The 15,866-nt window shown below is 35.6% G+C and overlaps 2 protein-coding genes and 1 pseudogene across 2 annotated transcripts; 1 reads left to right on the forward strand and 2 right to left on the reverse strand.

Annotated features, from left to right (window-relative positions):
- Positions 1,522-6,816, forward strand: LOC18607742 (bifunctional dihydrofolate reductase-thymidylate synthase). Its single transcript, XM_007042065.2, has 12 exons — positions 1,522-1,870; positions 2,655-3,174; positions 3,262-3,661; positions 3,784-3,828; positions 3,965-4,030; positions 4,310-4,371; positions 4,463-4,537; positions 4,639-4,804; positions 4,891-5,014; positions 5,479-5,585; positions 5,689-5,868; positions 6,404-6,816. The coding sequence occupies exons 2-11, from the start codon at positions 2,741-2,743 to the stop codon at positions 5,797-5,799; spliced, it is 1,590 nt and encodes a 529-aa protein (XP_007042127.2). The 5' UTR covers positions 1,522-1,870; positions 2,655-2,740; the 3' UTR covers positions 5,800-5,868; positions 6,404-6,816.
- LOC18607743 (AAA-ATPase At3g50940) lies at positions 7,404-9,926 on the reverse strand. The gene is made up of 2 exons (XM_018114584.1): positions 8,533-9,926; positions 7,404-8,113 (listed from the first exon to the last, which is right to left on the reverse strand). The coding sequence occupies exons 1-2, from the start codon at positions 9,856-9,858 to the stop codon at positions 7,607-7,609; spliced, it is 1,833 nt and encodes a 610-aa protein (XP_017970073.1). The 5' UTR covers positions 9,859-9,926; the 3' UTR covers positions 7,404-7,606.
- LOC18607744 lies at positions 11,807-14,779 on the reverse strand (annotated as a pseudogene).

Genomic DNA, 15,866 nt, shown 5'->3' on the forward strand with positions numbered 1-15,866 from the left:
ATTTATATCATATTATTATGCCGTATAAAAAATTATCAAATTAGTTACGTATTTAAAATATAACTCATTATATATTAATTGGATTTATAGAAAAACTACTTCAAGATGTTCACCAAGTGCGATGAAGTGTTGTATTTTCTTTAATCATTTGGAATAGTATACATCTGCCACAAATCAAATATTTGTAGAAGCAATTACTCCGTACCAATTAAGTCAAAGTGACCTCTTTTGTCTTTATGTAACTTTTTTTTGAAATATCTTTTTTTTTTTTTTAATGTGTATTAAATTCAATAATTATTTTTTTCATAGCAATTTTATAAAGAATTCATCACTTTAGAAGATATTTTAAGTTTTAAGGTACTTTTACGTATTTATGATGTGACATTCTATTTATGTTTAAATGTATAAAAATCATTAAAAAAATCTGTAAATTGAAGGAAAAAAAGGGGATATATAGCAAATTATGTACAAAGAATTAGCTTAAAATGGAATTATATAATTATCTCACGCAATTTACGAAATCCTTCTGGAGATGGTGACATGGACGGCTGAGATTGCATTTCCAAGAATTAGCTTAATTGTACTTCTTGAGTTGGAGTAATTAAGACGTTCAAGCAATTGCCAATTAATCTTTCATTAACCACCAAAAAACTAGAAGACACTGACAGCATCGCCGCCAAGTGGATGATCAGGATTTGATGCAAAGGACCCAATATAAGGATGACAAGTGGCATATCTTAAGTGGTTGGCCATGGATTTTCCCGCCTTCTAGGCCTAGCACGCGGCTTTGGGTAGTAAATATTCTTCTTTTTTTTTCCTTTGCTTGTACTCTTTTTGGATAGCCGTTTCGTACGGTTTTGGGGCCTCTCAATACTCAGGCCTCAAGGCTCAAATTACCTTTTTACCCTTCCATTTATTATTTTTTCATTTTTTACTATATAGTAATATTTTCATCATCTTTTTTTTTCCTTTTTAAATTACAAAAGGCAAGGTGAATTTGTTTAGCTCTTTTTCAAGAAAGTTTATCCTTTAATACTTTAAAGGGGGGGTTTTTGGTAATTGTCTTAATACATGTTTTTATTTCCACATGCGAAATTTCTTTTTTTTTTTGGTCATTTGAATAAATAACATATGTAAAAGTTAGATGGCAGAATTGCTGAATTACACATCATCTCAATTGTATAATTAAACTTGTAAATTTTTAAAATTTAATTTTAATAAGAAAATAGAGAAATTGTAATTATAGTAAGTTGTAGGGAGATTTTTGTATTTTCACTTTGATAGCACCTGATTGAAAGTAATTTGACAAATGTATTCATAAAGCCATTTATTGAAACACGAAAGGGTAAAATAGAAAATAAGAGCAAAAGAGGTGGGCAATTCCAGGTGATAAAAACTCTGATATAGTCATTTTCTATCTATTTCCAAATTATTTCCATATTTAATTCATTAGATAATAAATACAAATAAAAAAAGGAAATAATTATTATTGGTATTAGTAAAATACAGAGGGAGTAGCCTTGGCGGCACTCCGCGTCAACTGTGCTTTTTGGATTTTTGGCGTCTCTGTTTTTTTCTCCCCCCCTCCTTCTCTCTCTGTATTAAAAAGTTTTGTTAGGGAAGAAAAGCGGTTTTAGCTCCTGGTTTTTTTTCCCTTCTCTTTCTCTATCTACCTACTAAATACTGATTCTCCACTCAGCTCTCATTTTTATTTCCCCCAACCAGGAAAAGACGAAACCCTAATTTCTCTGCTTTTTTTTTTCATTTTAAAATTGTTTTCTTAGTAGCAGAAGGAGAAGAAGAAGAAGAAGAAGTTGTAGCAGCTTCACGGTTTCTGATCAGAGATTTTGTGTTTTTCCGTCTCAGATCGGTCGGTAACTTTCTTGCATTTCTTTTTTTTTTTTAAATATTGAAGATTCTTTTTGTTTTGAATTTTTAAAACATGGTTTCAGAGAGCTGGATGCCTGGTTCCATGAACGTTTGGTAGAAATGCTTTTTTTTTTCAAAAAAAAAAGAGAGTGGAATGTTTGGTAGAGGCGCGATTATCGATGAGTTTTGTTCGTTCCAACTTTTTTTTTTTCTCATAGTTTCGAATTTACACTGGCAACTCTCATCTATCGTCGCCATTATCATTAGAAATGCATTGGAATTTCTCCTTTTGTTTTTTCTTGTAGAATTAGTTCTTCTCTCTGGCTTTTTAAGATTTTTTTTCTAATCATTCTTATAGCCCTCTGGCTCTCACATGCATGGATAGTTTGATGCCTCTTTGGCCCTTAGAAATTTTTTTTTTCGCTGTGAACATTTTTGTTCTATTAGAAGACCAGATTAATTTCTCAAAAAAAAAAAAGAAAGAAGAGAGAGAGTGGCGAAAACTGGATTTTATCGCTGATTTTAGTGACTCTTCTGAATGTTGTGTAAACAGGGTTGACATTGATTACAGGTTGTTTTCATTTTTAAGAAACGGCTTTTTTTTTTTCACTGATTTTCTCTTGGCTAAAATTTTGGTTAGTTTGAGTAATAAAAATGTAATAATATGTTTAGTAGGCTTGAATGCTTGGAAGGCTTCGTTTTGGATTTTAATTGTATTACTTTAATGTGTTAATGTACGTGTTTATGTATTTTGATTTTTGACTTTAATTATGTTTCTGATATAGGTTCTAGCGCAGTTCCGCAAAAATTGGCTGTGCGGTTTACTTTTGAAGTCTTCGTCATTGAGTTTCTGTTCAGCTTTTGATTGATTATGTCTGCTGACATCATGATGAGCATTCCTAATGGCAACGGCAATGGCAACGCACAACCTGATCCTCAGCGAACTTACCAAGTTGTTGTGGCTGCGACTAAAGATATGGGCATTGGTAAGGATGGGAAGTTACCTTGGAAATTGCCCTCTGATCTCAAATTCTTCAAAGATGTCACTCTTACTACATCAGACTCTGGGAAAAAGAATGCAGTCATAATGGGTAGAAAAACATGGGAAAGTATTCCCCTTCAGAACCGGCCTCTTCCCGGTCGTCTTAATGTTGTTCTGACTCGTTCTGGAAGTTTTGATATTGCAACTGCTGAGAATGTTGTTATATGTGGAAGCATGACGTCTGCTTTAGAATTACTAGCTGCATCTCCTTATTGTCTTTCAATTGAGAAAGTCTTTGTCATAGGTGGCGGCCAGATATTTAGGTGCAGAACCTATTTTTTTACATGTTTTGTGTGATCTTCTGTTTCTTTTTCCCTACTTTTCCTTATATGCAGTACCTTTTGATACAGGGAATCCCTTAATGCGCCTGGATGTGATGCTATCCACATTACAGAAATTGAGACAAGCATTGAATGTGACACTTTTATGCCTTCGATTGATTCCTCTGTGTTTCAGCCATGGTATTCATCATTTCCTGTGGTGGAAAACGACATTCGATATTGCTTCACAACCTTTGTTCGTGTGAGAAACTCTGCAGTTGAACATATCAGCCAGAACAGTGATCAGGTCTTTGATGATAAACCAGATGCTGGTAAATTTGAGGTAAAGAAGTTCTCTTTCCTGCCCAAGATGATTTTTGAGAAACATGAGGAGTACTTGTATCTAAAAATGGTTCAAGACATCATCTCTGATGGTAATCTGAAGGATGACAGGACTGGGACTGGGACTTTATCAAAGTTTGGTTGCCAGGTAACATGTAACTCTTAGTTGAAGTACTGTCTATTTTGCTTGAGGAAATAGGTGTCCATCGTTATTTTTTGATTTTTGATTGCTGATTAGTATACTTTTCTTTTTCTCCATATAATCCACAGATGCGGTTCAATTTGCGAAAAACTTTTCCTCTTCTGACAACTAAGGCATGTATATTATTCTTTTTGTTGTTTTTTTTAGAGTTTATTTACTGTTTGCGTTGTAATGGAGTTAGTTCCTCTGTATATTATTTTCAGTTTTAATTAGACAGAAATTGATTTGTTCGTATCAATTTGTCTGCAGAAAGTATTTTGGCGAGGTGTTGTTGAAGAGCTTCTCTGGTTCATCAGTGGTTCAACTAATGCCAAGGTAATGATAGCTTTGTTGGATGTCTTGAACAACATGCTTCATTTACATTGCTAGATATCTTTTATGCTCTGGCGGTATTAAAGTGGAGCTCTTCTTCTCCATCTTTTTAGTTGCACGTAAGTTCATTGAAACATTTTCTATTGGCCTTCAAACATTTTTGTCTTCCAAATGAACTGATCTGATTTACAGGATGGCTGAATTAGCAACTGCAGATTTTCTTTTGATATATTAGAGCTGGGGACTTAAGATTCAATTTTAAAATATTTGCACCATTAACAGGTCCTGCAAGACAAGGGCATTCATATATGGGATGGTAATGCATCCAGGGACTTTCTTGATAGGTATCTTTTGACATTTTTGCTATCAATTAGTTGTTGAGCTAAGTACTGTTTCACCTGTTGTTACTAACTTATATTTGTATGACAATATCAGTATTGGGTTGACTGATAGGGAGGAGGGTGACTTGGGACCTGTGTATGGGTTCCAGTGGAGACATTTTGGTGCTAGGTTGGTGGATTTTGACTTTTCCTATGCGTGGCTGGTGATTCATTTCTTTTTTTTTGGCAAAGATGTTTAAGCTTCATTTGGTTGTATCATGTGTTTTCCAGGTATACTGACATGCATGCTGACTACACTGGACAAGGATTTGATCAGTTGTCTGATGTTATTGACAAGATTAAGAATAATCCAAATGATAGAAGGATTATACTCTCAGCCTGGAATCCTTCTGATCTCAAACTGATGGCACTTCCACCTTGCCACATGTTTGCTCAGGTTAGTATAACTATTAAGTTGTGAACTTATGTTTGACTCTTTCTTTGGTAATTGAATTAATTCTTTCCAAATATGAACTTTTGCAGTTCTATGTAGCCAACGGGGAGTTATCATGTCAAATGTATCAGCGCTCTGCTGACATGGGATTGGGCGTGCCATTTAACATTGCATCTTATGCTCTCTTGACATGCATGATTGCTCATGTTTGTGGTATGTTGTCATCAAGACCAATTCTATATTGATGCATGATTGAATTGCTAGAATGAATCGTACTATATGATGTGTGTAATTATTTCTGACCAATTAGTGGCTGAAAAACTGTCTTTGGTACAACATCTGTTGGTGAATTACAGTGAGCTGCTGTGTATCAATGCACAGATGCCTGCACATTCAATAGGTTTATTGTGCTGGCAGAGGGTTCTAATTTTGCTTGAAGAAGCAAGACTGATTTCAATGACCAGTAATGGGTGGCTTTCTTGGATTTGTAGACTTCGCTTTTCTAGAGAATAGATAAAGAAATGAACCAAAAAGGGATAGAAAACAGATTTGATGCTAGATCTGTGATCCCAGCTTCCTGCTTCTCTCTAATTGATTAGACTACTGGTTTTCTCTTCTCCTAGATCTGCAATTGTATGCTTTTATGAAGCTATATTAATTGCTCTTCTTTTGTACAGATCTTGTTCCAGGTGATTTTATCCATGTACTTGGTGATGCTCATGTTTATACCAATCATGTCAGGCCCCTGCAGGAGCAGCTTCAGAAACTGCCCAAGCCTTTTTCAGTGAGTTTAGTGAATTAATCTTCAACACCATGCAGGGGCTATTTTTTGGTTTTGCCCCCACCGCATTTCTCCTAGAACGTTTTCTTACAATATTGGAATGCAGATTTTGAAGATCAATCCAGAGAAGAAGAATATAGATTCCTTTGTGGCATCTGATTTTAAACTCATAGGCTATGATCCTCATGAGAAAATAGAGATGAAAATGGCTGTATAGAGCTCTGTTTAGGTTAAGTAAACTAAGAGTCTCCAGTGCAATTCTAGGCAGCATCTTCTCAGTTTTGAGGTAAATTTATGATCCTACAGTTATGCATTTGATGATTAGTTTTGTCTAACTGGTCTCTGTTATGCCATAATTAAGTTTTGCATGCAAAGAAATTTAGGTTAAGTAGTTTACGGTGTACATCTGGATGCTTGGAGCTATACGTAGTTGGTATGCATCTTTGATAAGTTGTCACACAGATTCTCTGCTTGATGCCACTTGTTCATACTTTTTTTTTAAAAAACATTGTAGTCGGTAACGTGCGCATATATTTCATAGAACAGTGGCTATATCTCATTGGATGTGCCAAATCAAATGTTATACAAGATGGTGTTGGAAAATAGAATGCTTTATATCCTCTAGCAAATCATAGGTAAAGTTGTATTCCATAGTAAGTTCACTGCTTAGAGAAGGGGTTCATGCATGCTAAAATTTGTTGAGAAAATAGTTTCATTTAATGGGTCTTGGCATTTGACTTGCACAGCATGAAATTTTCTTTCCAGTTACAAGGATTTAGCTCCAAGAGATTGAGTCATGCGTTTTGATATCATTATTTCAGGGCCAGTTACTGGAGGCTTATGTTGATGTAGAGACTTATACCGATAGCAAAATAAAAGTTTGCTAGTTGGATACAATTCAAGGACGATATGTAGTAAGTGAGAATCCTTTAGTTCCACATTATTGTTGGTGGTTCTAAGGCGATTTAGGATACTGTATTTTCTTGTTTTTCAAGTTTATTTTTATTTTTGTCTCAAGTTTTATGAAGCAATCACTTTCTGAATTGCCAAACATGTTCTTGAACCAGACTGGATTTTGGAAGACTGGGTCTTTCACTGAAAGTGCTTTATTTTGGTACATCATTTTGATTCTAGTGGGTGAACTTGTAATCAGTTTTATTGTATTTTTGGTACAAAATCACTTATTTGGAGGATTGCCAAGATAGGACCGGTGAAATCACGGATGGAAAAATTCTATCAATGGTGTCAAATCTGGAAATCTGTTTGTGAAAGAAAATGTTGGTTTGCCAATTTAATAGTTCACTGTTCTTATGAAAAATGATAATTTTTTTTTTTGCCTTGGATGTGGTCAAAACCAGCTTTCAGTTGAAATCTGATGCTTTTTAATGATCAAGCTGGGACGTTTCCGGTTAAAAAATTGCCGCTTTTGCTGAAGCCCTTGGTGGTGTTAACAGATGACTTTCCGAACGAAAGAATAAAAGACACTTGAGAAAAATGAAACATGAATTCTACAAAATGGTTTAGGCTCTATGGAAGTTTACAAATTGCACGTGAAGATCAGATGCAACTCCACAGAAGATAAATAGCGCACAGGGCAATATCGAAGTGCCTGTATTCATAGCATTAACAACCCTCGTATTTCGTCCAATTAAAAGAAACAAAAAACTTTGATAAAGGTTGAAATCAGCAATGGCGAATTCGCTAATAATCCATTGGGTTTGGTCTCATTGTGACGTGAGAAGATAATACCCAATTCTGTCAATGCTCCCTAACATCTGCTGCAGATCATTGTTTTGTAAGTCAATATTTCTGTCACCAAAATAAACATTCAAAGATGCTCAGAAATATGGAAATTGATCGACTTAATGGAGTTGTTACACTTGCATAGTAGGATGATTTCATGCCAAATTTCTGCTTACCCCAGAAAACAAAGTAAATAAGACATTGCTTGGTACATATATTAGGCTATTGTTTATCTCTCTCTTCAGAGTCTTATTCTTCTTCTCCCAGAAAACTACAGCGATTTACTGAATCATTAGTGTTTGTTCGTTCCCTCTATCTTCCTGTTTCTTGCTCTTACCTTGTTTGTCTTCTAGCTTGTCCCCACCCTCTGCTGCTTGCGCTACTCCTGATTGTGATTCACCAGCTTCAGATTCGGCTTCAGCTTCTCGACCTTCTTCTAGCTTGGCTTCAAGAAACTCGATTAGACCTCGTAGCACAATTTCAGGCACCTCGTCTTTCATCAGCTGCTCACCTACTTCTGCAGGGGTCACCTTCGATATCTCTAGCAATTCCTCAATCTCTAAGAAGAGCGGGTGCTCTTCAATCCAGAGGAAATTGGAAGCCAGCATTTTGAACCCACATGGAGTGCAGTAGGACATGTGGATGTGCACATCCATTCGACCAGGGCGCAGCAAAGCTGGGTCAAGCCGGTCCTTGTGATTGGTTGTGAACACTATAATCCTTTCATCCCCACAGCTTGACCATAACCCATCTATGAAGTTCAGCAATCCTGACAGGGTCAACTGATACTGATAGAAAGCAAACTGTGAATCTGTAGGTTCCATTATATTCATGTCCATTCTCAATGCAAAAAACACACAGCAACATAGTGTAAGATGATATCTCATTATCCAAACACGTATTCATAATTCATGGCAATTTGATATATCACTATCAAAACCTGAATTCCTTATGAAAGACGAGAAGAAATTTCCTGCTATAAGATATGCTGTACCAGTTATTCTTGCTCTAGCTTACCCCAAATAAATGGAAAAGTTACTCCTACATAGACTTTGAGAAGCTTCTATCTGAATTTGGGTGGTGTTAAAAATTTCTGATAATCAGAATCATATAAAGCATACACAAAATACAAAGATTAAAAACACCCAATTATAAAATTAGGACGTTAGTATTTTGACAATGCAACATCGTCTTTTCAATTATTTACCTGAGGTACATGAATATGTCGAGAACTTTGTGCTGCCGCAGCCCTGGCTTGTGCAAGCCTATCCTGCAACTCCAGAGAACAATCAATATCCTCCACAACCAGTATTGATTTATTCCCAGTTGAAATCACCAACTTCCTGAGCTCTGAATTCCCTCTGATTTCAGTCAACTCCAAGTCATAAATATCAAAATTAAGATAATTGGCCATGGCAGCAATCAAGCTTGATTTCCCTGTGCCAGGAGGACCAAACAACAAGTACCCCCTTTTCCAAGCCTTGCCTACCCTCTTGTAATACTCCTTTCTTTTCACAAATCTCTCCAAATCCTCGACTATTTTCTGCTTCATCTCTGAATCCATTGCCAGGGTTTGAAAAGTAGCCGGATGATCAAGATTCACTGACTGCCACATATCCCCTCTCCTTCCAGGCATCCTCTCGTACTTCAAGGTAAATAATTTCAAGGTCTTCTTTTTCTCCTTCATTTCTTTTGCTTTGGCCAATATATGCTGCATATATTCGTTCAAGATCATTTCTTTATGTTTCTTATGGAAACTTAGCTCGAAGAACCGAATCTCGGATTTAACCACGGGGTTGTAAGGATCAGATCTTTGAATACACTTGGAAGGAATATCTTTTGAAACAAACCTCCACTTCACTTGAACTCCATTAAACTTATCAATGACTTCTTGATTCTTTTCAAGGGACAATGAAATCTTTCCTTCTTTTCTTGGCATGGTTACTCTAATTCTCTTCGTGTCAGGAGGGATTGTGGGCTCAAGATAGAGCTCTGCAGCCTTGTAAAGAAGGTTATGATTGAGATTATTATATTCTTCGATGACTAACGTGAGCTCTGAAGACAAAGAGGCAAGGAGATTCTTGATTTTCAAGAAAATGAAGTCTCGCAGCTCGTGAGGAACGAATTCTCTGACGACGGAGCGCACCAGCATGGCAGTGGCGGCAACTGATGCAGCAGCTGAGAAGATGACCTTGGCTGAGGGACCTTGGTAGGTGCCATTGAAAAATGAGGTGTGTATTGGCACCGAAGGCATTTTGTTAATTCTTAGGAAATTGAATAAAAAGAAGAACTGAAAAAAACAAAGAGAGAGGAAGGTTTGCCGAATCTTTAAGAGTAAAAAGAAAGAAGCTCTGGGTATTGATATGCTATCAATATAAACATGAAGAAATGGTGTTGTGACAACGTTAGTAGGAAGCAAAGAGTGGAAATAGTAGGAGAAAACCTTCCCTGTTCTGATGAGGACAGGTGAGTCAAACGATACCGTTTTTGGCTCTTCTATTGGATAAACTTTCGCGACTATCAACAGCATCATTGACTTGCATTGCTCACCAAATAAAAGGTTCAAATTAATCAGTCAATCCAGGAAGCGATATTGATGTTCACGCTCCAATGTTTGTTCAGAAAAAAAGTAATTAGCGCGTGGCAACTCGTACTAGCTTTTCACAGTTGTTTTATAAACTTCTCATCACTTTCCTTACTTCCCTTTCCCACTCTTAACTTTGTTTAGAATAAAATAATATTTTAATTAATTGTGTGGAAATTCTTAACTCCTTATTGCCTGTTCACACTCTCCACTAATAACTTAACATTGTAATTTTTAAAATTACAATCACTTAAATACTTCTTTCTATTAAAATTAAATTTTAATTAAATATATTAATATTTGTCTATTCACACTCCACAATATTAATTATTTATATTTTTGCTTACAATTTTTTATTATAATCGCAACTTAATAGAAAGAAGGTAAGAAACTCATAGTCCAACATGTAAATTTGTATAGCAAACTGGTGGAAATAATTTTAGAGAAAAAAAATACAAATATATTATACATTCAGCAATAAATAAACCCATTTAATTGGTTAACCAATTCTAGAACAAAGAAGGATATATCAAGCTTAATTCAATTAATTTATATTCAATCCCAAACGTAATCAGCTGTTTTGTCAACAAACAATATTATGATTAAACTCATATTTAAAACAACTAGACATACAGAATTTACTCTATTAAGTTATTAGGAGATGCTAATCACTTTAACAATGCGAGGTATTAAGATTTAAGAGACTTCCACTTGCACCAAACCTATCATCTAAACTTGCTCATGATAATCTAGGCCAATTTTCTTTATTTAAACATTCATGATAATCTTTTTTATTTTCTTTTTATTCTATCAATTTTCTACTCCAATTTAAACTTTGTGCGTCTCAATTAAAACAAATACGAAACAACTATCTAAACAAATAAATTTGAAAAAAAATTTATGTTGAGTAGAATTTCTAAAATAAAAAAATCTAACTCTAATTCCAAGCTATTTTGTCATTAGGACAAGAGATTTCATTGATTCAATTCCTTAATTTTAGATGGTATGTAAACAAAAGGTGAGAGTAATTGATATTAAATAGAAGTGTGGATAGATAAATAGTAATATACTTAATTAAAATTTGACCTAAATAACAAATTATTTAGTGAGGGTAATTTAAAAAATTTACAATGATAAGTTGTTAGAGGAGAGCGTTAATAGACAATTAAGAGTGCCAATAGCCCCACCCTTAATCTAATTGAGATTTATTTTTTTATTCAATATATTAAAAAAAGATGATTCGAATCTTATTTTTTAAATGAAAGTATGTGTATTTGTTATTGAAGTTTTAATTAATTATTGATAATGACAATTTTTACTTTTTTTATGTTATGTATAATATATATGAAAAAGAGACAGATCACATTAGCATATATTCAAGTCAATTTTATTTGATCTAACGTTTTAAAAAGCTTTTATTAAAAAAAATTTAAATAAATAATTATTCTTTTATTACGTTCAATTCAAATCAATTAATAGTTATCTAACTGTTATTAGTCAAAATATAACTTATCATTTTTATATTACGTGACGTTAGCACGAAGTGTGACAATATCATATAACCATGTCACTATCCATTATGCTTGGTGAATATGCAAGTGACATAAAAAATGATAAAGTAGTGTTTAATTAACAACATTTTTGTTGCACCTCTTTTAAAATTTTGGGATCGAGTGGGTTACTCTTTGGGCCTGATCAGGCCAATAGAGTTTTTAAAAGGAAAAAGTTTTTTTCTTTTGAACTTTTTTATCAACTGAATATTTAGCTCTGTCATATTTGATTGTTTCCTTATATAAACCCACTTCCAAGTCGTAACATGTTCAACTGCAAGTTTCTTTGGAGTAAATGAATTTCACAATACGATACAAAACATGCTCTGCTGTGCATTGCAAGGATTATAAATTAGTTTATTTATGATTTATCACAAGCTTGAATTTTCAGCTTCTTCAGTTTTCTTTGCTCGGAGGAAGTCAATTAGGCCTTGCAGTGCAGCTTCAGGATCCTCATTCTCTAGTAACTGCTCACCAACTTCTGCAGGGGTCACGGATATTTCATCCAGGAGCTCTCTGGCTGTGGAGATCAGAGGGTGATCAGTTATTCCAACATAATTGGCTGCTAAAGTGTTGAAACCACAAGGGCTGCAGTGTGACATATGGATATGAACATCCATGCGGCCTGGGCGTAACAGAGCTGGGTCTAATCGGTCTTTGTGATTAGTCGTGAACACGATGATCCTCTCATCTCCACAGCTTGACCAAAGCCCATCGATGAAATTGAGCAATCCTGATAGTGTAACCTATGGAATTAATAATAATAATAAAAAAAGGGGGCAATTCAAAAGCCTTAAGAAACAGTATAGAGATAGGATCAGGAAGAAGTTGAAATGTCCTTACTTGACTTACTCTGTTAGTCCTGAAAGCAGTAACAGGTCGTGGTTCAGCTTGTCGTTCTTGCAACTCAAGACTGCAATCAATATCCTCAACCACAAGTATTGATCGGTTTCCAGTGGCGATCAGTATTCTCCTCAGATCAGAGTTGGTTTGAATATCGGTGAGTTCTAAGTCATAAATGTCAAAGTTTAAATAATTTGCCATTGCAGCAATCAAACTTGATTTTCCTGTACCAGGAGGACCATATAACAAATATCCACGTTTCCATGCCTTCCCTACTCTTCTGTAATATTCTTTCCTCTTTAGAAATCTCTCAAGGTCTTCCATTATCATGGTCTTGAGCTCTGTATTCATCGCCAGTGTTTCAAATTTTGCAGGATGATCAAGGATTATTGGTTGCCATACTCCGCCTCCATGCCTCCGCATATAGTCGTACAAAGTGTAGAGCTTTAAGGTTTTCTTCTCTTCTGTTAAACAACTTGATTCTTTTAATATAAAAGGCAAGTAGGAGTTTAAAACCTTATCCTTGTGTTTCTTGTGGAAAGTAAGCTCAAAAGATCGAATTTCGGATCGGACCTTGTAAGTATGACCTTGAGCTGCCATGTGATTGGAGTCAACTTGTCTGGTAACCTGCCTCCATTTAAATTGAACCCCATCAAAAGTATCCATCGTTTCTTGGTTGTTCGCCATGGAAACAGCAAAGTTTATCTCCTTTTCTGGCATGCTTACTTTATAAAGTTTGGTAGAGGGAGAGATTTTGTTTCCTAAATAGATTTCTGCAGCCCTGTAGATCTGGTTGCCTGTTAAACCATCAAATTCGTCGATGACTAAGGTTATCTGAAAGGAAAACGATTTGAAAAAGCCCTTTATATATTTGAACATATAAGCTTGAAGTTCAGATGGTAACAAGTTGCGGGCTACGGTCTGAATAACCATTGCTGAAGCAGCGATAGAAGCTGCTGTTGACACAACTGTTTGGGCAGAGGGCATGTTGTTTTTGGAAAACATGTTGGTGACCAGAATTTGGAATCGGTGAAGAGGATCTGAAGAGATTTCAGGGTAACCTGTGTTCTAGTTTCTTGTTTTGCCTTTATGATCGCTTAAATACATTTCACCCAGCCAAAAAGAATTGATTACTTCTGTACTTCTGGTTGATGACAACAAGAGCTTTGGCATTGGGAAAATTTTTGTCGGTTTAGTAGAAGAGCCGTCTTCGATTCTTCCCAAGATTATTCTTTGTCTCTATCTACTTGGTTTCATGCAAACAAACGAAAACGTCGTTCTTGTACACATTGCAGAACAATACAAAATAAATCTTAAAGTTTTAACATGATCAAGGAAGTTGATAATGGAATTTGATTGCAGCCAATTGGTTCTCACGCCTATCATTTGAGCTGAGCCCATTCCTATGATTTGAATTTTATAAAAGTTGCAGAATTACGATGGTGGTACATTAGCATCTTTCCCTCTCCAAGTACTTCGCTTATCTTCTTGGCAAATCTCTCAAACAGATCATCCATGTTCAGGCCAGTGAAATGATTTTCCAGAAGGGATTCTGCAACTGCTCTTATAGTCCTGGCGACATTTTTGCCTTTCATACCATTTTGGCTCTTAGAATCCCAATCTATTTTATAAGTTTCAAGTCGCTGGATCTGAAACGACCCTTCAGTTTGAATTACGTGCCTCACTTCTTTTGGGGTAGGTGCATAATAAGGAAGATTGATGTGGTCCAGTTTTGCCTCTTCAATCAATCCCTGGATTAAGGTCATTACAAATGAACATGAGAAATGGCAGCAGTTACTCAAGCAGACTGCAAGCAATGAACAGAAAAGGAATTTGTTGAAAATGAAGGGCACACATTTCATTAAGCATCAGCCGTGTATATAGAGAACCGGTTGATGAGAGATAAAAGCTTTTTACAAGAACCAGCTATACAAACACTCGAGCTGGTATTCCTATATTCCAGGTGCATAGGGATCTGTAATAGATACCCTGACACAATAACAGACACTGAGCCATTGGAAACGGCCTAATTTGAAGATAAAAACAATAAAATCCCTAACATTTGGGAAATAGTAAATTCAGTGTCATCAGGATCATAATCAGGTTCATAAATGACTTCTGGCAGTGACCCTGAACCAAGTATTCTGTTATTAGTTGTCTCAACCAGGTTAGACTCCCAATTCCACTTTGCATTTTCATCAAACTTTATGTTTCTGGCCACTTGAACCTTTTTAGACTTCCGAGACTAAATACTCTGTATCCTTTTGCTTGTAAACTGTATCCGAAGAACACTCCTACCTCAGCCCTTGGTTCCAATTTAGACCTTTTTGCCTCAAGCGCATGAATGTAGAAGATGTTACCGAATATTCTAAGATGATCCACTGCTGGTTTGACATGGTGCCAAGCTTCATAGGGTGTCATTTTGTTCAATGCCCTTTTTGGAAGTATGTTTTGCAGGTAAACGACAGTATTGGTAGCTTCTGCCTAAAAATGCTTAAGCATTGATTTTTCAAATAACAAGCATTTAGCCATGTTTAACACTGTCATATTCTTCCTTTCACATGTTCCATTTTGTTAGAGAGAATAGAAGATGGTAAACTGATGCCTAATGCCTACAGCAGCGAAGAACTCATCAAACTCAACAGATGAATACTCTCCACAATTGTTTTTTCTGAGATTCTTAATTTTGCACCCTGATTCAAGTTCGACATGCTTTGAACTTCTTAAAAACAGAAAACACATCAGATTTAACCTTGATGAAATAAATTCAAGTCATCCTAGTGTAGTCATCAATGAACAACACAAAATACTTACTACCATTAAGTAATTCAACACTCATTGGACCACGAGCATCAGAATGCACAAATTCAAGCTTTTCTACTGTTCTCTTGGTGCTTTTCAAAGGAAATGGGAGCCTTGTTTGTTTCCCCAATTGACAAACTTCACAGATTTCTGAATGAACAAGTATAAGCGGCATTTTTGTCACTAACTTATCAGAATTTAATAATGTCATTGTTGAGTAGTTGCAATGTCCAAACCTTCTATGCCATAGCTTGGACACATCATAATCAACCTTCTCAACTGCATTCAAACCTACATGATGCCAACCTAGTGGAACACATTTATTCTTCATACTAACAGTCATCAATACACTGTCATTAGGCTCAGTTATAATGCATGCTTTGTTCTTGAACAGCAAGGTATAATTATTCTCAAGCATTTGAGCAACATTAAGTAAATTTTGACATGCTTGAGGCACTAGGAACACATTTTGAACATACCCGGTTCCATTTGGTGTAGTGACAGCAACAGTACCTTTGCCTACTGCCTGTAGGTACTTTTCCATCTCCAATCTCAATATTTGCACTCTTGTTCCTATCAATGGAGGTGAACAAGGATGTGTTTGGAGTTATTTGACTAAAGCATGCCCTGCCAATTAACCATGTTTCACTAGACTTTGTCATATTGCCTTCTGAAGCCGTGAAAAGCAACTCCTCAGCAGGTTCAACTTCTTCTGAAACTTGAGCTTGCTAATTTTGCACATTTCCCTTGTTCTTGCATACT

Source organism: Theobroma cacao, chromosome 2 (assembly GCF_000208745.1).
Source record: "Theobroma cacao cultivar B97-61/B2 chromosome 2, Criollo_cocoa_genome_V2, whole genome shotgun sequence".
NCBI lineage: Eukaryota > Viridiplantae > Streptophyta > Magnoliopsida > Malvales > Malvaceae > Theobroma > Theobroma cacao.